The sequence below is a fragment of the Orbicella faveolata genome, unplaced genomic scaffold, assembly GCF_042242905.1.
Source record: "Orbicella faveolata isolate gen_17 unplaced genomic scaffold, um_ofav_v1 contig_1, whole genome shotgun sequence".
Classification (NCBI taxonomy): domain Eukaryota; kingdom Metazoa; phylum Cnidaria; class Anthozoa; order Scleractinia; family Merulinidae; genus Orbicella; species Orbicella faveolata.
The window spans coordinates 27035386-27061700 of NW_028301536.1; the positions used below are offsets into that span (position 1 = coordinate 27035386).

The window sequence follows — 26315 nt, forward strand, 5'->3', positions numbered from 1 at the left end:
CGAAATTTACCTAATTAAAATTTAAGGTTTTGATTTGATGTACAAAGCTATGTGCTTAAGACGCTGTCTCGATTGTTGCGTAGCTGTGTCGGAGTTAACGGGACTGCATATTTCGCCATGTTTTTATTTTTCTTTACTACGGCGTCCCGTCAACAAAGTTTAGTAGAACCCTGCCTTATGGTCACCTCGTTATTGCGACCACCTTTTCTTATCCCGGCGAAACGCCCGTGCATTTTTGGATAAAAAAAACCCGTTAATTTGGCCACCCCGTTAACACGGCCAACAGCCACATTCTGAAATCCCAACCTGTATGATTCTTTATAATTTTACCCCGTTTACACGGCTACTCAAACCAGTTATGTTCATCTTTCCTACTTAGTTAATATTTTATGTACTGATTGAAGTTTATTTGTTTTAAAAAAAAATTATATATCCATTCAGGATTTAAGAACAGTTGTTTAAAAGTACAACTGTGACATTTCTGTTGCGACGTCACTCAATTCAGACCAGTCAAGAAATTTGACTTACCTTGTTACTATGGCCCGTTGGTGACCGTATTTACGGGGTTCCACAGTATGAAATTTCTTCAATTTTTGCGATTCTTTTTTCGTGTGAAGGAGACTTGTGCCGGCATACTGTAAATTTACTCGGATTTATGTAAAATTTTCATGTGAAATTTGCTGAGTAATTTCAAGATCACCACTGTGTATCAATGCACCTACGCTGCCAGGCCAGTGTACAGACAGTCTTTTTCTATCAAGCTTACCGTGTTGTGTTTTCAACGGCGTCTTTTCACTTTACCCCTGCAAGCGAAACAGCGATGTAACGTGAATATCAACGGGTTAAACGATTAATGGAATGGCTGCGTCCATTTAATTTTAAAGTTTTTGAATGTAAACTGTATTTCAGCTTGTTGGAGATCCTTTGAGCAGATACATACAGCCGCGCTGCCTCAGATTAATTCGATTCATACCATATTTTTCATAATTACCGAAAATCGAAATCATTATTAATAATAAAATGTCTGCAAATTCTGAATCAAAAATGAAAACGCAAGAGACACCTTATAGCACGAAATTTCAAATTTTTTTTTTTCTATTTTCGTGGCTTTTCTAAGATCCGCAAAAAAAATTAATCGCCGCCCTCCCGCCCCCCCAAAAAAGAAAAGTTCCCACAAAAATTTCCACTGGCGAAATTATACATACAAAAATCACATGTAGAATCTTTTTGGTGCCATATACTGAAAACGTTCAGAAACAAAATGATGAAATTGCCCTCGGTATACTTCAGGCGCCGTAGTTATTCGCTGATCTATCAGGCAGGAGCAATCAGTCACGCAAGGGCAAGATGTAATCACAATACTGAGTAACACTGTTTACCGTGTTGTTGTCTCACTTGTCAATTGAATATATTCAAATCAAAAACAAAAATGTTGAATTGCAATTGAATGCGGCTTCCTGAAAATCGCAAAAACTGGTTCCCTGAACTGATACAAAAAATCGCCGATCCGCAAAATTAAACTCCCGCAAAAAAAAAAAATTAAGTGCGGCACGGTAACTCAGGCGATTGCAAAGATTTCAATACTTTTAAGTAGAAAATTTACGGAGACAAATTGTGCATCATTATTTTTTTCATCTATCTGTTTTTAGATAAAGGAGTTTCTTTAGTTTTCTAAAAAAGGGAATCGTATATCACTGGAAACATTCATTTTTGTAGCACATCACCTCCCGGGCCTGTAAAAGAACACATAGACAAGTCACTCTAGATGAAATAAGACCTTTCTGGCATTGAATATGAAAACTGGTAAATGATTTTCACTGGTCAAGAACTTTCTGACAAAGGCTCCGTGTGTAAACTCGACTAACTTGCTTTGAGTTTGCGCGCAATCTAACAAACCTACCTTGAAAAGAGATGCCAGGACAGACAAAACACATAAAGCAATGGAAACGAGAAGAAAAAAAGTGGGTACAAGTTTTGACCTCATTCTGCAAGCAAAGTTCGCCAGCAATGATAGATCGAGTAGTGTTCACGGACGTACGGCGAAAGCGGAACAAAAGCATGCGGCCGAAAGTAATTATCTTCTAGAGATCACAAAAACTAATTGGATGTATGAAGAGTATTTAAGCAACTAACAAAACGTTTTGTTTAAATTTCGCCTTTTTGGCCAATTAAAATCATATTCGCTCGAAATGATTGTCATTCGATATAGCCTTTTAATGTTTAAAAGACAATTTCTGATGGAGTTGAAATTTCACTGAGTTCTTATTGGCTGCTGGTAAAAAAGTAAATTGTTTGAACAAATCTGTTAAAATATTGTACACAACTTTTCCTTCCTCTTCTCTCACGTTTCATTTTATGTCAAGAGCTTGGATATATTCTCAGGTGTTTTCACGAATTGTTGCATCTCTCATTAAATGAGACACTAATGGGCACTTTGAAGATATCCATTTCCCACTTGCTAGACTGGTTACTTTCTCCATTCGGCTGCCCTCGGGCGGCATTTTTCTCACGCGCAAGTAATGGCTCATTTGTGGTAGTATTTGTTTTCTTTTTGTATGCAGTAGGTCAGTTTGGGATCACGCTAACTGCATGCTTGAAATTACAAACTTAAGTGAAACATTAGCTAACATTGAAGTCCGAAATGTTGTTTTTCATAATAACAGAATTATCTCCAACAGTGTTTCCTGATCACCGAATTAAAATTTTTTGTCGAAATAACAAATAATATCAAATAGAGTTATATAAATAAATTTGGGAATGAAATCAGAATGAAATTAGAGCAACCGTCAGCTTCGCGTTTCGTCCCAAGTGGAGCATGTATTGGGACCTAGTTACCTGAGCGTGGTTACTAAGTTCATGCAAAATGGCGGAAGTAGAGTCTCACATACCGGCTTTTTATTTTATCAAGGCTCTCCCTCTTTGGTAAACTTCGCCAAAATACGTGGCTACTCATCTTTGTAGCTGCCAAGCCACTGTTTCAAAAAGTGTTTTGGAGTGGCCGGGTATTCTGAGCTTTTGTTCTTATTTCGAAATAATTGAGCTTCCGCTGTCATGCATTAGGACAAAGAACGACATCGGCAAAGTTGCACGATAAAACACTAAAAACAGCTGATGTGTAAAACTGAGACTGCAGACCGGGGATAGAATGAGTTTATCCTGTTACCATTTCACTACGGTTAGCCTGAATAATACACAGGCTAGCCTGTTTACGACCAGCTCTCGTATATAGAAAATAGTACCACGATATACATAAATATTTAAAACGTCTACAATCTACATTTGTACATTTTACTCCAGATCTGCAGCCTGCATTTTACCCACAGACTGATATCTGCAGTAAGTATCTGACCGGATCCTCAGAGGATGCTATCGACATTTGTAATCACGCCCCCAAAACCCCCGGGGAATAGTGTGTAAATTCTCAAGAGCATCCTTTTTTTTCAATTTTAGAAGCTTTCCCCAGGCCCCAAGGCCAGATTCAAAAGTGATTGGCTCCACCCCTCAAGTAAGTGTGAAATCTAAGTCTGCAAGTCAAATAACAAGTTTTCGTGACTGAAATGTCAAAAGCAATGTATCAAAAACATGACCCGATCACTCCATGACATCTTTATGGGCATGTCAGGAAATAGCTAATGCTATTCTGTGTATTTAAACGAGTTAAGGTGTACAGAGTAACAAGGCCTTCACAGGCAGCTGATAAAGATATCTCTTTCAAAGTCGCTCTCGAAGGTGAACACAAACTTGTTTTTTGCTTCAATTCAGAGCCCAATTATTTGCTCACTCAATTGTGACATTGGGTGACCAGAATACAGCTTCTTATTGAATGTAAAATTTCCACAACATTCACCAACCAGCAAATTTATCTGCCACATGAGGAAGTTTGGCTGACCCAACAGGAGCATAGTGTGCATATTTTCTGCTAATCTTTCCAGGGATGGTGCAAGGAATTTATGCCAAATCTCTAACTATAGCGCAGTAAAATCCCCACTATCCGGGGTTTTGGGGGTCAGGATTACAATTGACTAGCACGTAAGTCCCTCCATTGCCAGTCCACTGGATATTTTTGTCAGCTCATGGGTGGGGCATTGTCCAAGGTCATTCTATCTTTTAGCATTTTTTTTTTTTTTAATATGTGCATCCTTTGTCATTTAATGGGTAAACCACTGGGTATTTGCACAAATATTTGCAACAAGAGCCATGACTAAATTATGCCAATCGTAATTAGTTTGTTTTCATCATCATCATCATCATCATCATCATTATCATTGTTATTATTATAACTATGATCATTATTATTATTATTATTATTATTATTATTATTATTATTATTATTATTATTATTGTGTTTGCATCAATGGAGATACACAGGCAATGTAAGTTTTGATCTGGTGAGCAATTTAATTTACATATTTACAATCATATGAACATGTTTCCGTAATTTAAACTTCCGCAGGTTCTTTAACCCAAAATTCCAAAATACAATGCCTCCAAGAGTGGTGAAAACTTGTCATTACAGATATCTAAAAGGGAGTGAGGATGAGCCCCTTTTCAGAAATAACAACACTTACTGATCTTAACCAGCCTGCTGGTTGCAACTTCATTTTGGCATAATTACAACTACAACTGATTTAAAAACACTTCAGTCCTGAATGTTACTTCACAAATTTTAATCATTGATTTTCCACTCAAAACTTGATTTTAAGGGGTTGATACACATTTCAACATCCCATATCAGATATTAGCAAGAACAACAAATTAGATTCTACAATTTAGCTTTCAAGCTGCATACTGTATGTACAATGTCATTTACTTATTAATTACTGGTATTCGAGCTCACATAATTAACTTCTTTTTTCATGAGGATTTTATCCAAGTATACATTTAAAAGTAACTTATATACAATAGAATGTACAGTAGGTGACTCTCTCTCTTGGTCTGACAAAAAGGCTTAGAGTCTTATCTACTGAATACACTCACTTCCTAGTGATATTTCATGTGCATTGCACACATATATCCACATTATTAGGACCTTTAATGAGGCAATATCCCAGGGGAGGCCCTCCTATGAAAACATCAGGAGAGTCAGTGCTATGTGTTGATTGGTACTGCACGAGTGTAAACCTTACTCATGGCTATACCTTTCAGGGAAATATTGACCTTAAAAAAACACACCTGCTTTTAATAGGGTTTTTCAGTTGCATCCATTGTACAGTACAGTTTAGAAACTTTATGAGAACATACCACTAGAGCAACGAAACTGCATTAGAAATTTCAATATGAAGCAGTTTTCTTGTGATCTGAAAAAATCATAACAAGGTTTGTGGACTAAGTGTCTTGAAAGCGTTACTGTGATTATTATTTTAATTCTTAACAGTTAGTGAACAGTTGCTCCACTTAAGCTTGCACAATCTAGATTGACATTGTGCCAGAAAAAAATTTAGCAGCTACAGTTTACCACTCTAATGCTTTTCATAGTATATAAATCCAAGGACCACTTAGCACTGAATGTAAGGTATAGACCAGAGACTAAAGTAAAGTCATCAGCTCACCCAAAAGGTTTTTACACCCCTGGCAATTACATACATTAAAATTTTGTGTCAAAGGAAACAGTGAATGTTTGGGAACAGACGCAGTACACCGCATACTGACTCTCCAGAGGGACATAAGTCAATTAAACACTGGTCAATAAATCTCTTGTTGCACTTTCATTCACTGAAGAAGGTTCATGTCCAATGTGCGTAGAATCAACATCCCTTGGTTTAGACTCACACTGCTTCTGAACTGACTCGTTCTTGGTATTTTGCATGCCATTCAGTCCTACCATGCCATTGACTTGGGGAGCAAAGGGAAAACTGGATGAGAAATGTGGAAACTGTGGATTCCCCATTCTCATGCAGTTAAGTGCTGTAAAATACCAATTAGGTATTGATTTCATTTCAGGAAATGGTGGCAAAGGAAAGCTCAGATGCAGAACCACTGGAATGAAGTGCGTACCAGATGGGTGAAGAGCGTAAGTTGGCAGAGTGTATGGATTAGGCATGTATGGGGTCCTTGGCGAAAGGGGTGTGGCCTGAATTGGCATATCTAGGCCAAGGTTGGGCCAATTACAGTTGACAGCTGTGCTTTCAGGTCCACATCCACCACCATCCATATTAGCTCTGTCAAAGATGTTGCTACCATCCTGCTTTAAAGAACTGGAAATCGCTTCTTTTTCTTTGTCTGAACCAACACTACTCCCTCCTGTGTTTGAATGAGCACCTTTATTTCCATCCCAGCCAGTACCAAGGGAAGCTTTTCTCTTTTCTTTTTTTATGCTGCTACTCACTGATTCTGTTGAAGTACTACTTCCATTACCATCACTACAAGAGTTCTTATCAGAATCAAGATGTGGTATTTTTGCAACTGGGTTTTCACAGGAAGTCTCATTTTGGATGTTGGAGTTTTCACTGTTCTCATGGATTCTTTTATGTCGCCAGGATTCATGACAAGATTTTGAAGGGGGCAAACTACTAATGTTTCCATTAGAAGTGGCACTCAGACATTTGTTGTTTTGATTGTCTTTGTGCTTTTTCTCTGAATCACTCACTTCTGTAGTTTCTCTCATAAACTGTAATTCATTCTGCAGATGGCCCATTAGTCGCTGAAAACAAGGCTGTTCAAGGTCCATGGCTTCTACATTGGTAAGGCAATGAAATACCTCTTTAATGCAGTCGCTAAAACCATTGTAGTAGTTTGAAGTCAGCTCCAGCTGTGCACTAGGAGGTTTACTATCTTTAGCTGTGGCATTTTGTATTTCTGCAATAACAATTAAGTATAATTGATAAGATCAAGTTGTTCCTTAACTGCATTAAAATGATGAACACAATGATTGTTGAACCCTACGATGATGATGACATACCATAACAGACTAAACAGTTTCACAAATACCAATCTTTGTTGCTCTTCTGGTCCCTAATACTTTAACTGGTGATAAAACAGGCTGAATTGAATCACAACTCATAGCAAGTTTCGTCTGTCAAAAGTCAACACTGCTTTACATGTACATGTGAACAAATTTTATTAGTGACCTGAGTTCATCTTCCACAGCAGTGTGAGGATTAAATATGGGACATGCATCACCTGATTAATTTTGAATCTCAAGTGTGTAAATAAGCAGATTGTCAGGTCACACCACACAGACCTCCCCCTACACACGAGGTTTGACATGGCATGAAAATACCAGTAGCACTGATAATTTGGACAGTGACATTGAGATAGCTGGTCAGTAATCTTTCTTCAATCAGGCTAGCAACATTTTTGGAGCAGGGAAAGATATCAAAAAACCATATTACTGTTTTACTTCATAAATCAGATACAGGCAAAGGTTTTCTGATAATACATTTAGAATAATCACTCTAAAATGCATGTATTTCCATTATGCAATCAAATTGTTGGAAGAGACATTACAATATTTTTAAACAAGAGCCAGCGAAGAAATTCTTTCACATTATACTGACTGTATAAGTTATAAATCATGAATCTTCTCACCATCTGAGTGTGAATTGTCAGTTTCACTCCTCATCCTCATACATTTATCCCCTGTGAGATCTTGAAGTTTCTTTATGTAACTTATTGTCTTTTCCAGAATTTCGGCTTTCTCCAGCTTAACAGCACATGTATCAAGGAACAAAAAGAATTATCCCAGGCAAAAATGGCACTATGTTTTTCCATAAGTTACAAAAGACTTAACACTAAAAAGTGAGTTGGACAGTTGCCCTAACACTCACAGGAACAATAGAGTTTTTTTACTTAGATCAATTACAAGTACAGACTGTACAGACAAACTAAGATTTCCCCTTTGTGAACACTAAGGAATGATCTAGACCTCGAGGGGGGAAGGGAATTTGCTTGCCTGGCCAGCGTTCCTCCCTTTTGCGATTTTTTTTTTTTTAACCCAAAATAAGGGGGGGGGGGGGCAAGGGGCCCCTCCCCTAGATCTGCCACTGCACATAATATAGAAAACAACCTTGGACAACCACACATACATGTACATGTACCAGATTTATTAGTGTGTTGATAATAAGCTTATTTCTCATATAATAGAATGGGATACGAGTGGCTGTCATATAGATATCCTCCAGTCTTGTTACTTAATTGGGGTTATGTAGTTACATAATTTAGTTTTGAGAAAACAAAACCTGTTCTGTTATTTTCAAGATGTGGTATTTTTGCTTTATCCCATAGTAAAAAAGGTTGAAGGAGGGAATTAAAATAGGTTGCCATTTCTATACAACAAGTATCCCTACCCACCCTTCTCACTAATCCTCTCTAACCGTGAAAGTAATCTCTCAACCAGTAGAACACACTCTATAATCTATGATTACTCCTGGTATTATACTAACATGTATCTTTGCTCTATACTTGGGTACTTGTAAATTGAACACTGCTGGAAAGGGTGTGCTGTACATACCTGTTTTGAGGCAGGCGAGGATGGCAACAACTGGGCTATTTCAGACATACTTATGTTCATTCGGTCTCTTCTCCTTTTCTCGGTGAGCTTATGAGAATATTCCGTCTGTAGAACAACAAGTAAGTTGTTACACATGCCTTGACATTTTAACAATTAGCAAGGGGTATGCCCGGGGGAGATATGTTGATGTTTGTAACTGACCGATACATAGCCCATAGCACTAACAATCACTACGCTCTCATCTGATTTTTGAGAGGTGTAACTATGCACATTGCACCCCTGTTTTTTGACCTTTTGCTTAACCCATGGTTCGCTCCCTCATGATCCATATAAAACACTCATATACATGTATATAACTCGGATATTTTCCCTCTTACAACTCATTTATACAGTATCTGTATAGGCATCGGTCAATATAATGGCAAGCGTCGCATCGAAACAAGTCGAAACATAAGCTACATTACTAGAAAACAGGGGCAAACTGGTGACAGAGTATGTAAGCTTTTTACATGTACATGAAATCGAACGTCAAGATGAACCAATTTAGAATGCAAACAAACATGGGAGAAATCGACATTGGAGAACTTAAATTACTTGCATTTTACACAAGTTAACTTAGCTAAAATATTTTTCCAGTTTTCGAAGAAAGCTAAATGATGTAAGCTTAATTTAACTTTACTTACGCTTAAGCATATCATCACAAGTTCCTATAACGTCACCTGAAACTGTCGTTCACTGCTTTACAGCGCGTTTGTTTAACTCAACACAAAACACCTACCTTATGTCCTTTCGACTTTGAGGAACAAGGGGAAACTGGACGGGAACGAAATATCCTTTCCTCGATATCTACAACTGACTCCGCCATGTTGCTAGATGTGCTGCATGTAAACGGCAGTCCAACAATTATGTATCGTAAAGAAATTTCCCAAACCTCGTTATGTGAATTTGTACACGTGCGGTGCTCCTTACATAACACACAAAAACATCGCACGTGAGGTGCCAACTAATAGTGTGGATATTGCTCAAGAAAGGCTTACAGGACCGCTTTTTCACGAGTTTGACTACTCTACAGTATAATTTCACTTCTTTCAAATATAAAAAGGGTTATGTACGTGCAATTTTAAAGTGTCTGGTATATTTTGTGCCTCGCGAATGAAGATCAATTAACTTCCGTTTCCGGTTGGCGTGAATCATACATTGCATAACTCCGCACGTGAGGGGTAGTGTGAAGATTCTGTTTCCTCCTCCCACGTTTATATTTGTTTTATAGTACAGTATTCTACACTGTTATGACCTTCACACTTCCTGAATTTCAGTTCATGTGCAAAACACGTGTACGGTCAACTGTCTCTTACGTGCCCTGCCGTTTTTCAGTCGTTTCACTGTAAGACGGACACCTCTCTAATTGACAATGGACACATTGAAACCATTATAAGCGCACATACACAGAAATGTAGCTGCTGAATGTTACACCAAATTACGATTTGGAGAAGGAAAATTCGTATTGCAAAGAGAAACGGACTTATTTGACCACAACGCCTTGTTTGAAACTGGGTTAAACTGTTTAGAAACGGACTTTTTTAATCCGCGCGTTTCGGTTCGATTCGGTAAGTCGTTAGATTAATTTCGATTGGGTTCAGTCCCTGAGGTTCAGCAACCGAACTTAATCGAACTCAACCAAACAGAAACTCTTTGCCAATCGAACACAAGCGAACTTTAGAAAATCGAACAACTGATCAATCGAACTCAATCGAACTCCAATCGTTTGACTGATTTGGATTGGGTTCGGCAGTCGAACGTAATCGAACTCTAGATTGATCGAACTTTTCCTTTTAGCCTGCGAACAGGCTCCCGGCGAGGACAGAAAAAAAAAATTAGGCTGGCGAAGCGAGCCGACGAGCGCGAAAGAATTTGTTGAGCGAAGCGAGCGGTCGAGGCGGGGAACCTCCCCCGCCCCGCGCGCAGCGCTCGCTTTGCTCGAATTTTTTTTTTTTTTTTTTTCGCCTTGATATTCCAAATCACTTTAATCCAGTTTCAAACAGGGCGTTGTGGTCAAATAAGTTTGTGAAGGCTTCGAACACTCTGGCAAGATGTCGGCTGTATATATTGCCGGTGTTGTGCAATGCGACTTCTAGTTTTTACTCAAAATTTACAACGAGGTTATGACAACACTGGTAGCGCTACACTCTTAGACAGAATAAAAAGGAACAGTTAACCCCCTTCTTCCCCCCCACCCCCCCCCCAAAAAAAAGCAATGATGAAGGCGCGAAGGAACAAAAACACGCCATTTTGGCAGCATTGAAATTGGGGGAGGGGTGGTCCAGGATGTTCCACTTATTGTGTCCAAGATTGCAATCTTGAACAGAACAAAAAGGAACAATTAACCCCCTTCCCACCCAAAGCAATGATGAAGACGCGAAGGAGCAAAAACACTCCGTTTTGGCATCATGGGGGAGGGGTGGTCCAAATGTTCCATTTATTTTGTCCAAGATTGTTTATTGTTTATTTTGCATATGCTGTACACCGGCTTAAGGACGGTGCCTACTTTTGTTAGTGCGCACACATTCTGCGCATCACACAAGGCATGGTTTAAGCGCCGCACGCGCGCTAGGGTTGACAATGACGCAATCATCTACGCTACCAAGTACACGACTAAAACGAAAGCAAAATTTTCCTACTGTAACCAAATCAAGTTTAATGAACCTGTACTTAAACCAGGAACACCACAATAATAGCATATCGCTAAGCACCAACTGTTACCGTCTTTCGGCTGAAAAACTATGTGTTATCTCCTCGAAAATTATACTGAAATCCAACTGTAAGCAATTACCTGCAGATGACGTGGAGGGCGCGCAAAACAAGTGCGAGATACGCAATTGTTTTACTTACTAGGGGGGTGCCAGGAAAAATGTAACGGACACCGTAAAAGTTTTCAAAAAAGATGAGTAACTTTAAAAAACTCGTGGTTACCCCTTCATTTTATGTTATGAAATGGAAGTGAGAAGCCTATTCAACACGTGATTAGTTTCTGGTTGTGAGCAAAAGGTGTTTAGACTGTATTTCAGCTGAACCCGAGGAAGGCTGTCAGAGACGCTAAAAGCGCTATTGCAACGATTTTGTCATTAAAAACATATCAAATATGGTTTTTATGTTACCATTTACCGTGCAGTTTTAAGGTCTTTATAAATGTGTTTGCTTTTCTGTATGTAAATATCATTTTCTAATTTTTTCAGAAAAACGGTGCTGTCAGCATTTTTGTTGAGATTCAAGGCTAATTATCTCCAAAAAATGCGTGGCTACCTCCAGTTTTCTTTGTGGATTCCAATAGCCCTTGAAAAGATCTACTTTTTCCGCATGGTCCTAACCTGGCGCAAAAACCTTTGTATTTGGTAGGCACCGTCCTTAATACAAGTTATTAATTCAACTTTATTATCTCAGAAGTATACTGGTTTCACGTGCAAGTTGCCTCAACCCTGTAAAAGCAGGACACCTCTCCATGACGGACAGTTGGGGCAGGTCCTGACGATGTCCGTTTTAGAAAGAGATGGGCCTCGTCGGTGGGTTTGGTTAATTTCTTTTGTAAGCTCACTTGGCAAAGAGTGATTGCCCGGGCCGAGACTATCGCATGGGTTGTGTACATCCCTCTCGGGAGGGGGACTCCCTCATAAAAAGGCGGACGGGGATGCTCGTCGGAAGTTTTGAAAAGAACCCCTAGGAGGTACCAAAATCCTGTTTTGCGGGCGTAGCCTTACTTTTTTTATCCCTTTTTTATCCACTCCCAGTGTGGATTCTTCGGTTCCTTTGACGTACCATGATCCCAGAGATCTTGGATTGATCTGTTTAGTAAAGAAACGCAAAATCCGTTTTTGTATTCTTTCGGATTTAAGAACCCAATCTTGGATTTTATTAAAGAAACGCACCCTAAGAGGTACTAAAACCGCTTTTTTGACCCCTAAAAGGTACGACAAGCAGCCCCGTCAAAATGGGAGCTCCCCCACCTCCCGGTGATCACTGCGCTGGTCATTCATGTCTTTGAACGCTTCTTATTAGGATAATTTGAGAGTAAGGAATCAAACACTCCTCGAGACAACACTTTGAGGGGAGTGATTAAGGTGATGGTGATTTCAGGATCAAAAATTAGTCGAGAGAACAAAGACAAATATTCAGGGAGCTGTGAATATGTGAAACTAGTCTAACGGGTAATTTTATTGCTGAAAAGAGTTTTCCTGGTCAGTTATCTTCTCGCCCCTGAATTACCACTAAATGCAGCTCTTTCCTTCTACTTTGATTGGTTTGAAAAAACATTTTAAAACAGACGGCATGAGCGACGAAACTCGACAGAGGCACGTGTTAGTAAGGTAATTCAAGCAATTCAAGCGGAAGTCCGTCATTTTCGGACTTTTAATCAGAACCCGACCATTGGTCAAGGAAGACGTGATCTGTCTACAGTCTGGAGAATTACCATATGTCCTCGAATAATAGCCGGGGGATGATTAGTCTTTTTTCGCACCAAAAGAGCAAATATTAGAGGGGGGAGCTACGGGGTGGGGTGATTTAACGAGTGGGCTATTATTTCAATATTACTCGGGAAGTTGTGACCTAAATATCTTATTGTATTTTCCCATTTTAAATAATCACATCACGTAAACTGATCGAAAAAACTGCCACAATTCCTCTGCTGTAGTAAATTATCTGTTAGGCTCCTATGCAGACGCTCTTTAGGATCGTCACGCAATCTTCCTTCCCCACGAGGAAGATTGCGTGACGAGCCCAAGTAGCGTCTGCGTAGGAGACTAATTATCTGTTTGCTTGTATCCTATCAAGGCGAAATGTTTTAACGTGATGGGGGAGGGGGGGGGGGGTGATGGATGATGTAGCGACGATGGCGTGGACTGGGAAGGTGGAGAGTGATTATTAGCTGGAAGTGAGGGGGTGGGGGCGATTATTCAAGGGAGGCTATGTCGCCTATTTTATTCGAGGACATACGCTTTAATATCATATTTCTTAATTTGCAGTTTCGACTTTTGCATCTTACGGGCATCTTTAATGGTTCAAGTAACTGTAAGCTAATTACAACTACAGTGTCTAACATTTGTCTCGTGAATAATTCATCAAAGAAGTGTTGAACTCGGCTCTTTTATAACACTGAACAGCTTCTGAGTCGCACTTACACAAAGCGTGGCGACACTCGCCGTAAAACCAGTAGTAGCTTGCGGGTTCTGAAAAAGATACAGCAAGAAAGTCACATCCACCTTTTTCCCGAGGGGGGGGGGGGGGGGGCGGAGGGACTGCCATATAAAAAAGACTGGGGCGCCCGTCATCCTTTTAGGGGTTAAAAAAAGCGGTTTTGGTACCTGTTTGGGTGTCCAGCCTCAAAAGGTCCTAAGCAGGAGCTTTTGCGGCACCTTTTAGGGTATTGAGCCGAAAAAATATGACAGGAGATATTGTGTGATGTAAGAATTGGTACCTCTTAGAGTGAACAAAGTTCAAGCCACGCCCACAAAACAGTATCTTGGTACCTCTTACAGGTTCTTTTCAAAATTTCCGACGAGCACCCCCCGCCCTTTTCATATGGGAGTCCCCCACTCCCGGGACATTTTCATTTAGGAACACAAGTATACCCGACGTAAAGTTTCTTCACTTTGAAGAACTTAGTAGATGCAGATACTTATTACGACTTACTGCCCTTACTGTTCAGTTTGTTTTTGGGCAGTTTTGATAAATGAAAAGCCATAGGTCAGCTCAATAGCACGTATGGACGAAGGACAAATGTTCATTTTCATCCGGGTAAACGTTTTAATGTCATATTAAGGTTGAATACACTCCTCCATTACAAAGAAACATCGAAAACTGTCTACTGAAGTTAAGAGTAAAGCTTCTAATTTTTCTGTTTACTCGTTATCGCACGGCAGGGAAATGCGGCAGAGAGGCCTGAAACGCTGCTATGATTTATTTTTATATATTTGGATTTCTATATAGCAACAAGAGCAGGTTAAGTATTTATGCGAGCCAAGCGGCCCATCAGGCCGGAACTTGTCCCAGTTTCTGTAGCGTCTAGGAATATTTCTATTACCCCCCGGATGGGGTGCTGGTGGTTAAATTCGCCGGTACTCATTTGTACGCTTGGGTTGAGAGAGGCACTGTGAGAGTAAAGTGTCTCGTCCAAGACCACAGCACGAGCCCACTAAACATATGCACGTAGCCACCGCGCCTCCACAGCAATAAGAGTACAATGTGCATGAATGTCAGGGCTCGTACCCAGTCCTCTCTAACCTGCGAACAGGCTCCCGGCGAGGACGGAAAAAAACTAAAACTTCGGCGAGCGAAGCGTGCGGACGAGCGCGAAGCGTCCGAAACTGAAGAATTCGGAGAGTGAAGCGATCGGGGCGGGACGCTTCGTTCGGGCTCCCCGGGAGCCTGTTCGCAGGCTATTCCTCTCAGTATGGACAATATTGTGATAGCCTAAATAGCCTTGAAGTCTTACCGCATCCATAACAGTCCTTTCTGCTATAAGGAATCGCGTAAATAGCCAAGTCAAATGGGCAAGACCCTGAGTTCTGTACAGCGGAATAGCAGTTGTCGTGAATTTCACAGCACCTGAATTAAAATCAAAACTGTAAGGGCCTCTGCTAGAAAACAATATAAATAACAAATTAAAATATATGTAAAAACAACTCTCTTGGTACATATAATTGTTGAATATAAATAAGCCGAATCGTAGTTTCAAAAAATAGTGCATTGGGTATGCGTTTTTATCCCTGATTTATTCTCTCTGTTATTTAAAAAGGAAACAAATTAAAAGAAGAGAATAAATTATGGATAAAAACGCACGCACACTTCATTAATTCTTGAAACTCCGATTTAGCTTATATCGTTCGCCTTGAAAGAGAGTGATCCGGCCTGAAATTTTAGTGGGCGCGTAAGGGCATGGGCATATTTTTGGTTGGTGGGACAAAGTAAACAGAGATGGCGAAACGGAATGCTATTCAGCTTTGGCATCCGTGTCCCCCAGATGGTCCCGCATCAAAAGCTCGGCCACATGCACGCAACAATTCAACAAAACATAATGCAACATTGTTGGATCGTGTCGAGAGATGTTGTGAAGGGACTGACCAAACATCGTGTTATATTAAACGGGATTGTCAATGTTTATGTGTCCCAGGTTCCTGTCTCCTCTCACCCAAGTTGCGTTCTTAAACATTATTTTTACCCCTAAATCGACCCTTTTGTTTCTAAGACCTTAATCCCTTGCCTTCATTGATCAGTGCGACTTTACGCTAATGCCCCACACTGTCAGGGACAAGCCTCTAACATGTCTGCAAAAAAAGGGGCAATCGTTTCGTCCACTTTCTCTCGTTTTTTTTTTTTCTTTTTATAACGTGCACAACAATTTGTGTTACAATATTGCGTGCTAAGTGCTCGCACCGCCACTTAGATTTTCAAAGTAAGCTACTGAAAAAATTATTTGCAAATAGTGCCAGCGCCTAGCTATGCTCAGTAAAAAAAAGCACTTGTCTTTAACAACATGTGACAAGTCATATACATTCCTTACATAAACTTGAAACGAGGGCCAAAAAGCATTCTTTGAATACTAATTACCAATTCCAGACAATTTATTTCAAATTTCATTTAACACCTTGTCGACTTTAAACCAAATATTCTTTTGCTTAATCTGAAGTATCCTCAGTCTTGTTGCGTTACTCTATTCGTTTGGGTCCTGTCCCCTCTCCCCACCCCCACCACAACTTCCCGTCATGTACAAAAAGGCCATAGGGGCAACCTTTGTTCCTTTACCTGTCTGTATCATCCAGGGGTGTTCCTTCTCCACCGAGTCCACAGAAACAGCCGTAGCCATTATAGTCTAATGGGCTTCTTTCAACCGCACACGAAATCATAAGACCAAACTCCAATACACTTCTTTTGTGAGATACTATAGGGGAATCTCTGGCTTCTGCAAGAAGTTCAAATTCTAAAATAAGTTCCAGGCGATGTAGGAATCGGTAAACTGACTGAAGTGAAATAAGTGTTTGATGCTCCATTTATAATAAAATGCACAAATCAAGTTGAACAATAAAGTCAAAAAATATCTACATTGCTGAGAAGTAGGTGAGCGGACGATCACAATAAATAACTAGACTGAGCTCATTTTAAGTTCAAATTTCGCCTCTAGGTTTTGCTTCAGCTGCACATGTAGTAGCGGCTTCTTTTGAGGTGTTTTTTTTTATAATCATTTTTTTGTGCTTTAAGGTTATTCCCCAGTATTGCATTGCGCATCCCTACTGCGCATAATTTCACGCGTGATTAGTGCGTGAAATTAAAAAATGGCGGCTTTTTCTTTACAGCTGGACCTCGCCATAGAGGTAAATCGTCATTTTCTTGCAAACGAGTATGGTGACCTATCATTTTTTTTTTCTGTTGTTTTGAATTGAGTAATAGATTTCTCTGTGCAAAATAAATATGGACCAATTCTCAGTGTAGAACAAAAAGCAACCGTCGGAAACGTGAATTTAGCAAGCAATCGTGACTACAATCATGGTGCTATTATAAGGATTTATATTGGTATAAACAAGGTGCTGTTGCTCCTAAACGAATATGGGGACCCCTCATTTTTATTTCAAAATTCAAGTTCCTATAATATAAACAATCAATAGGCAAAGTTTCACAAACATCTCAGTGCAGGTTCTATTTCAGTGAAATGACCTTAACGCTAACGCGAGTAAGAAGGAAATGCAAAGACCAGCATGGCTAGAATAACTAGGGAAAAAAGAGGCAGCATTATTTAATACTTAAATACAGCATGATAGGTTTAAATGTAGGCAGCTTACCTGGGGATGTATCGATCCTTCCTCGGTTCTATTAATAATAATGGGAAATGAAAGATAAGATAAGATTTATATATCACGGTATATTTCGTGGAACACAACCATGTAGTGGAGAGCTAGATCAGGCTATGGAAAAATGATATACCGGTTTAGCCAACTAGGTTTTCTTTTGCACTTGTGTACAGTTAGTCTAACGTACCTCAAGTTTCATTCGACTTTTAGAGGCTATTGCATGAAATGGGAAGCTAAGGGAGTATGAGGTACGAGGAAAGAAGACCTGAAGATTCCTTCAAGTATAACTGAAAGATATGTGAATATAACATTCGAAATTCTAATGTTCAACTTGTGTAACGATCTTATACACTTACCAAAGCATTACGACTCGCAGCCATTGAAAGCTGGGAAATAATGAGGCAACAGAAGAGAGTAACAAGTCGCTTCATCGTCTGTAACTCAGCGAAGACTGTCTTGTTTCTGGGAAGAAACGTTGATACTTCTATGGCAAAGGTTTAAGGTCCTTTATAGTTAGCGTCGGAGATTATTACGTGGTCTGAAATGGAAATTGAGGGCGTCGATGTGAATGAAACATATTTTCGGCTGTCTGATTTCTGTGGAAAAGTAAATGCAGAACGCCTTATGTAGCTGTTTGACATTTCCTTGTAAAGTAAATACACGAAAGGTCCTTTTCCGTAAATACACCAAATGTCCTCTTTTCAAAAGAGTTAAAGAATTCGAAGAAGGATAGGTTTTGAAAAACATTTAGCTATAAAAAAATGCGATAAAATATTTTAGAAACATTATAAAAAGGTAAAAAAGCTCCAAAGCTAGACAACGTTTCGACGTTTTTACAAAATCATTATCAAGTCAAAAAGTTAAGAAATTACAAATCTTGAAATACTAATAAGAACAATGGTTGCTAATGAAGGAGTAGTAACAAAGAGATGAGATGAGATGCGTTAGACTAACTGACAAAAGTACAAAGGAAAACCTATTTGGCTAAACCGATCTATTTTTTTCCATAGCCTGATCTAGCTCTCCAGTGCATGAGTGTGTTCTACGAAATGTGGCGTGGTTTATAAATCTTTAATAGTGCTTTCATTTTCTTTGTTACTACTTCTAAATTAGCAACCATTGTTCTTATTGGTATCTTAAAATTTGTAATTTCTTAACTTTTTGACTTGATAATGATGTTGTGAAACCGTCGAAACGTTGTCTAGCTTTTGGGCTTTTTTACCTTTTTATAATGTTTCTAAAAACTATTTTAACTGTTTTTCAAAACCTATCCTTCTTCGCGTTTTTTTTAGTAAAAAAAGAGAAAAACTGTAGATGGCTTAACAGTAGTTATATTAGAGTGGTGTTTCAAGGACGTAAAGCTTTTTTTTTTCCCTTCATTTATCCATTTCAGCATCCATATAAGGTCCCACTGATGCTTTATTTTTCAAATCCCGTAACTTAACAGCTTCTTTTCGCGCGAACTATCGCGCGAAAAGTAGCATTTCATTTCAACGTATTGTAACATCCATTTCAACGTATTGTAAAACCTTCAGTCGTATTGAGATTGGATACATTTTGTTGTGACAAAAAATTAAATTCTTCCCTTGTCCTGCTCAAACCAAGCGCAGTATCTATAATGGTACATTGTCTTTCTCCAGTCCATTGCAGTATTGACAACTGGTCGAAGTTTATTTCAAGTCGCTATAGGTCCTATAGTAATATTTTGGCACTGTTTAATTTTGTTTTAATTGATCGTCATCTTTAATTTCAGGCTTTTAGACTGTACTATTCGATGCATTCTGCTATTATGTATTTCCCTTTAGCAGAATTTAAAAAAAGTGCTTCAATCACTAGTAAAAAAAATGTGCGCTTTCTCAACCTCTAATTGTAGACTTGACTTATTAACGAGGGATCCACTATAATTGGCTAGGTTGAAGTGGTCTCCCTGCCTAATAAAAATTTAGCTATGTAAGTATTAAGTATTTTAGTTAGCCGAAGTTGAATAAATAAATATCCTGCTCTCCAAATCCGCAAACTGTCATTCCTTGATTTTTATAATTTGATTTTTTTCTGTTCTCTTTTTTGTTCCGTCTTTTCATCTTACGTTTAGTGTTTCTTTACTCTGCACGCCTTTAAAAGGAATTCAATTTCATTGTTTCTGGTTTTTTCCGAGCTAATTCTTTTCGGTCTCTATTTCGCTTGAGTTAATTAAGTCAATACTGTTAGTCGTTTCAGCTACTGTAATCAAATTGTTTTACGGGCTGAACTTATACTCCGTTCACACCAGCATGTTAAACATGTTTAAAAGTGGTTTAACTTAACACGGTTAAAAATTATCTGCTCGTACCGTGTACACCCCACAACTTAACAAGTTGAAAACCTGTTTGATAAAAATTTGTAAGCGAGCGATGGTTTGAAATTTGTCCTCTCAAAATGACTGCAAAGCACAATCGACTAATAAGAAAAACCTAAACCGGATTTAGTAAAACAAGTTTAGTTGGTGTGAATGGGGCATGAGATAAAAAAAGAGATGTTTAACATGCAGATTAATCTTTCAACAAAACTGCCATCTCCTCATGAGAAAAACAGTTCAGAAAGCTGCTTTGTATGTGTTGAAAGGTTTGAAACACAGAAAAGGTACTAACACCAAGAATGACAAAGCCGGTGAGGTGTCTTTAAAAATCTGTGTCACGCGAAATGTTCTGACCGTCTGTTAATTGCCTTCTCAAACTCATCAACAAGAATTCATCAAGTTAAAACAAAGAAAATCACAACCGTGAAGGAGGCTTGGATACCCGGTCTTAATTAGCATAGATTTTGACGATTTTACATCTCCTTTTACTCCTTAGTTTTTGTTTCGATTGCGAAGATATATCAAACTCTCGAGACAGTATTTTATCGGCTATCCAAACACCTCGAATTTCGTCAAAAATACTCCGCAGCGCGTCGCATTTTCAACTCTCTTCTCGGTGTTTGGATATCCCGATGAAACACTGTCTCTCGTGTTTGAAATATTACTTGAACGACTCCTCTTAGTTGTATTCCTTCACTGAAGGGCCCTATTAGCGTATACGTATGCACTTAAGTGGTGCTTATAGAATACGACGATTTAAACAATATTCTTTTATTGACTAGCCTTCTCCTTAGATATTGAAAGCCTCGTAGTTCAAGAGTTCCTTGCACAAGCTAATTAGTGAACACCAAAGAGGATGTTTCCTGAAAAAAACAACGAAGTCCACACAATTATGCAACTTTCATTTCAAATACACCTTTTAGCTTTGGTGTTTTGTTGCCCCATTTCAGACCATGTGATTATACCCTTTAGAATTCTCGATTTCAAATGTTCGAATAGTCGTGTGTATATGAATGAATAATTGTTAGAAGGATAAAAGAACAATTCTCTAGAGAATATCACGTGATCTGTAATGGGAAAACAAACAACCCAAGCTAGAAAGGTTTATTAGTAGAGGAAGATCTTAAACTCATTTTCTCTTATTATCAAGCTGATAAGTATTGTCTTTTCTCACCGCTCTTAAGTTTTAATACAAATAACTTAAATCTGGTTCAATTCCATTAGTGGTTGTAGATTTTGGACACCTTGGCCAATCAGGATACATTGTTGTCTATGTATGTTCTGTTCTATAGACGCATTTTACTCGATCTCGCAATTGTCCCTGTACGTGTTGTTGTCTCTCAAATAACAGATATGCCTACACACTGTCCTTTAGTACTCCAACCAAGGGGCCCTTGTATCTTCGATTAATTGTGTCAGCTGGAGCAGATGACCCGTTCACATCCGTGACAAAATGATCTAACCTTAAAAAAATAAAAGTGGCAGATAGATTACTCGAACTCGCTATAAAAAATCAAGTAAGATTATTTAAACCACACATTATCTGCATCTTACCAGATAGACAGAGTGCCTTGCGAAGTCGATATTCTGCGAAGTCTTGAACTAACTAGCGTCATGCAACAAATAATAGTAGTAAAGCTAATTTTATTAGCCTCTGCCTTCGCTTTTCCATCTCTCAAGAACCCGGGAAAGGTTAGTCACCCTAACAAACAATGAAATAGCTTGAATATCCTTGCTCTGCCTCCCAATCTTGGCTTAAAAATTTAAAATATAAAAAAATATATAAGCTTTATTTATCCCAAGCAGTGGTTATTTCGAACCTACTTAAACGACATAAGGTATAGTAACTCCGCACAAAGAAGACCAGGTGGCAAATAATTAAGATGTCCATTCAGTCGTCACGCAGCACGCACTTCTCCTTTGTCTTCTGTTTTTCTAACTTTAGTTCTTTTTGGAAATGACCAACGAGCGTCATTCTGCCTGTCAGTAGTCCGTATAGCTCAATTTCAAGTAAAATATATATCCGAGCAAGGTATGAATCTTGTGCAATAATGCCCATAGGTCATTTTTGTATTTGTGTTATATTTTGGCGGTTGCACTCCTCGAGGAGGGCGAACAACAGAAGGATAAGCCAGGTAAGAATAAGGGAAGCCTTGGTAACGATTTTGTTCGCGTTTTAGCTTCTTTTGATACGGTACACGTTTTAAACCGATATCCAAGGGCATCTTACAATTATCACCCCTTCTTCGTGAGCAAAGACTGATCAATACTTGAGCGCTGGTGAGAGAGGATGAAGAGTAATACAGTCAGTCAAGGGCTAAGGGTTTAAAAGGTGTGATCATTTTATAAGCACGATAACTTACTAATGAATGCTTCGAGAAGCATGGAATTAAGTTCATCCTGTCCATAAGTAGGTTGTCCAGGTGACAAATCTCTGAAAACAGTGTTTTGAGGATTTTATTCTCGTGAAAATGGGAAAAGGTTTACTAATATTAACTGTATTAACTGAAAACAGGGAAAACATTTCATAAATTGAAAATTGTATTAATTTACGACCTAGCTAATTGTGTTCTTTATACAACTTTGATATCGTGCTTGAAATATTGGTGATCTGTCTATTTGGTCTTTTTGAGAAATACGGTTTAAGTTTTAAGTTTTATTTTGGTCTCCGAGAACTCAAATTAGCCCTGTGAGCGGGGCGGGTTGGTCGAGTCACACTCACCCCGCGGCTCTACCTGTGTCTCGAGACAAACTGAGACACAATAGTCTGGCACATTTGTGAATGGTAGAAACACACATCTCATCAATCGCGTCATCTTTTGTTCTTTCGCAGAGGAGTTTGTCCGTACCCAGAGAAACCTCTTTCAGTTTCATAACATGATAAAATGTCCCACCGGCAGAAGCTCTACGTATTACAGTGATTATAGCTGTTACTGTGGGTATAGAGGGCAGGGTGCTCCCGTGGATGATCTAGACAGGCGAGTCGAATCATGCCAACCAATATTTTTCATCTCGTTTCAGAGGACTCAAAATCAAAGGGCCACTTTTCATGAACATAACTTTGAAAACGTCAAGAGTCAAAACACCTATTTACATTAATGGAAACTAAAACAATGGTATAGTTTTGCTACAAATTACTGCACTAGTGAATTGAAGCTGTAAGAGGGGTTTTGTCTCCCCTCGGGGGGGGGGGGGGCGGGAGGGAGGGCGTTGTCGTAAATTGTGCTGATCTAAAATCGAAAAAGTAAGGCAGACGTTATCAAATTTTGTTATATCGTAAAATGGCCCGAACTATTAATTACAATCTCTTCTTCCTGTGGGAGGCGCGGTGGCCTCATGGTTAGTGCGCTCGTCTCCGAATCGAGCGGTCCGGGTTCTAGCCCTGGCCGGGGACATTGTGTTGTGTTCTTGGGCAAGACACTTTACTCTCACAGTGCCTCTCTCCACCCAGGTGTATAAATGGGTACCGGCGAACTTAATGCTGGGGGTAACCCTGCGATGGACTAGCATCCCATCCAGGGGGGAGTAGAAATGCTCCTAGTCGCTTCATGCTACAGAAACCGGGATAAGCTCCGGCCTGATGGGCTACTTGGCTCGCATGCAGACTTTACCTTTTTACCTCTTCTTCCTGTAGCAGTATACTTAATATCGTCATCTTGGTGTTACATTTACATTTCGCGTATTAGAGATAATTTTTACGCCTGTTTCCTTAAAAGGCAGCAATATCACCGAGAAAGTGTCCCTCTAAGTGCCAAAACTGTTATCACGTTTTGAGTAGCCATGCCCCTGGCCATGCCCTATACCCTGGCGTGAGAAAAACGTTTGTGACATTTTGTTGTTGTTGTTTTACAACCTCATAAGTTTTATTGGTTTTGATTTTCTTGAGTGTGGATTCATGTCGCTGCGAAACTGATCAAATTTTCAGATGCTGTAAAGTTCACGATGAATGTTACAAGCGCATCATGAACGATCCATTTCTTTGTAGCTTTTCATCTGCTGTTTACTGGCAAATATACACCAGAGACGACACTCGCACTGGTTGTGGTAAGTTCAAATGCTTTCCACTGTGTTTATCAGTCCACTTTCATTTATCAAGTTTAACTTGGCACATCCAGTACCTCACGTTACCTGATAACCTCTCTTGAGACTAACACCCAGGAGTCAGACAAAACTGTTGAAGTGTATTGCGGCTAAAACAATGCTACTGTCTCAAAATGACTTTGCGCTACTGTCAGTTTAAAGACAAAGGTGAGCTGGAAAATGGGTTTGTTTTATTTTGTGTTGTCTCACAAGATAGACGGGTTCCTATCTAATCAGTAGACTTTCTAGGAATCGTTATGAAAGACAAGAGCTCTCACGATTATTCCATTTGAGGTATGGAGGGTTTTAGGTGGTGAAGAAAATGACTCAATACAGGAACGAACCAGCCATCAAGAAAACGAACTGTAGCCATTAGGGACGGACCATTATTTTTTTGAGGGAAGGAGGGTGGGCAATTTTGTTAGGCAATAGCCTGTGCAAGAATTTTTTAAATGTCAAACACACGGCCTGGATAGCGCTTGCTCGGTTTTTTCCTCATGGCTCCCCTTGCACGACTTTTAGAATTTTTAGCAGTTTTTCCTGTGCAGGAATTTTTTTTTTGCGAATTGCGTAACCTTTCTCCCCACCCCTCTTTCCTTACCCCCCTCAAAAAATTTAATGGCCCGTCCCGTATAATGTGGATAGACTAACTACTTCTTGTTTCTATTTGACAAACACTCAGTTGGCCAAGCCGGCACGTGTGAACGGGCCATTTGTGATTGTGATGGAGCGGCGGCCAGCTGCTTTGCCCAACATGAGTGGAACGAAGAGCATTGTGACTACCCACCATCTCAATGCTAGCAGAGAAGCAGCGGCCAATTGGAAACGAAACGAAAAACACATGGATGATTATGTTAGATTTAGTCCTGAGTCACAAAGTGTATCAAAAGTCATGATCATAATAAAGAGCGGTTTAAGATCGTTAAAGCCTCTGTTTGAGCTCAACTCTCACACGCTCCTCACCCTTCAAGGATGCCGGCGAGAATTTCCCTGGGTTAAATAATTTGAAAAGGTCGTCAATCAAGAAACTAACAGAAAGCGTCTTTCACAAGATGAAATATTATTTTGGATACTGCCCAGGAAGGTCACTCCTCTTTTATCATTCTTTGCACAATTTAAATATAAACATACATCCCGTTGTATATAAATCCCGCTTGCAAGAGGGACGAAAGCTTGCCAATCAGTGTTATCATGTATGGGTTTTGGCTCCAATCGTAAACAGTGTAGTTTTTGTCTTTTTTTTTTTTTTTTTTTTTCTGTGGCTGTTTTTCGGGGCGGGGGGGGGGGGGGGAGGGGGTTCGGAGAAGGCGAGATTGTTCGTTAACCACGGACGTCGAGGAAATTATATTGTGGCTGACAAACGTGTTTGAATAACTCAAGGTGGTTGCGAATTTCACGAGGAGATGAAGGGTGTGTGTGTTGTGCGGCGCCGCAATCTAGAAGGTCTTGGGGGTCCAAAATATACGAAGAGAAACTCTCGGAAAACACCAATAAGATTTCATGAAGAGGGAAGCAACAACAGCAGCAATGTTACAGCAGCCAAAGAAATTTTTCAGAAGAACCAAATTCCAGATAAGAAAACATAAAACGGGTGAACGTATAGGAATGAATACAAAGCGCAGCTCCGATTCGAAAAAGTGCAAACAGCTAGATAGAAAGATTCGAGATTAGACGAGGAAAAGCTTTAGAACAAACGTAAAATGTTTATGAGATATTTATACAGATAGTTCCCTTGTTTCAGATATTTAACTGTTTAACGTTTGGGAGTATGGGGTTTCATATGTACGAGTCGTAAATTCAATTCATGAGCTCCCCTCTTCCGGTCCCTGCTATTTATCCTACCGGACTTCAGTTGACTATTCAACCAGGTTCTTCAAATAAAGGCTGACGAATGACAAGAAAATCTGCGTTGCTACTGAAGCTGTCACCACTTTTCATTGCACAATAATGATGTGAGATATTACCAAGTCATCGCATCAAAACAGGCTGTTAGATCGTTCTGTAGAAAGTAAATGTGGGACTGCTTTTTGAGTGACGCGAATTCCTACTGAACAAATGATGCCGCTAACCAGGGATGATAGCGATCGAAGTGTCAATAATCCTTGCCTCCTGTGCTTCTTTTGCACTCCACATGTGGTTCATATATGTATTTTGTATCATTTTTCAGTCGAATTTGATTTTAGAATAAATTTTCCATGTGGTATTGTATTTTATATTTTTGATACTGATATGATTATTGTGGCAACGCAGTCTACGGTAAAATGTAGATAACAGAATTTCAGTATGATAAACCCAGAACAAAAAACGAACACTAGTCCTTAAGCACTTCTTTATATCGGATTCTTACTGTATATCTTTTTACTTATGTCAAGTAAAGGGATCTCAATATAACCTAACTTCAATTTAGGTTCCAACTTATAGACTGGCACTATTACCAGGTCTTTTTAACGTTTTCTTTTTCAAATCAGATTGTATTTCTTTTCATGATCAAATCTCATTGTTTCGCAACCCTCCTATTTTTACAAGAGAGCTAGAGAGGGGTTCAGCTGTCTAATCTCAGCTGTCCGATTGGCAGTGCTTGTCATTGTGCCTTGCAATCCAAAAATCATGTTTTTCG

At 39.3% G+C, this 26315-nt stretch overlaps 3 protein-coding genes across 3 annotated transcripts; 1 reads left to right on the forward strand and 2 right to left on the reverse strand.

Moving 5' to 3' along the window:
- Positions 1-4652: 4652 nt before the first annotated feature.
- LOC110061775 (uncharacterized) lies at positions 4653-9538 on the reverse strand. The gene is made up of 4 exons (XM_020768624.2): positions 9228-9538; positions 8450-8554; positions 7528-7642; positions 4653-6795 (listed from the first exon to the last, which is right to left on the reverse strand). The coding sequence occupies exons 1-4, from the start codon at positions 9312-9314 to the stop codon at positions 5672-5674; spliced, it is 1431 nt and encodes a 476-aa protein (XP_020624283.2). The 5' UTR covers positions 9315-9538; the 3' UTR covers positions 4653-5671.
- Positions 9539-13471: 3933 nt separating this feature from the next.
- On the reverse strand, positions 13472-17777 carry LOC110061777 (phospholipase A2 A2-actitoxin-Cgg2a-like). Its single transcript, XM_089298382.1, has 5 exons — positions 17640-17777; positions 17275-17302; positions 16244-16400; positions 14934-15046; positions 13472-13668 (listed from the first exon to the last, which is right to left on the reverse strand). Exons 1-5 carry the CDS (start codon positions 17712-17714, stop codon positions 13535-13537), a joined length of 507 nt encoding a protein of 168 aa, XP_089154508.1. The 5' UTR covers positions 17715-17777; the 3' UTR covers positions 13472-13534.
- Positions 17778-21158: 3381 nt separating this feature from the next.
- On the forward strand, positions 21159-24619 carry LOC149118570 (basic phospholipase A2 homolog 1-like). The gene is made up of 4 exons (XM_089288489.1): positions 21159-21331; positions 22385-22596; positions 23544-23662; positions 24381-24619. Exons 1-4 carry the CDS (start codon positions 21233-21235, stop codon positions 24497-24499), a joined length of 549 nt encoding a protein of 182 aa, XP_089144615.1. The 5' UTR covers positions 21159-21232; the 3' UTR covers positions 24500-24619.
- Positions 24620-26315: the final 1696 nt, after the last annotated feature.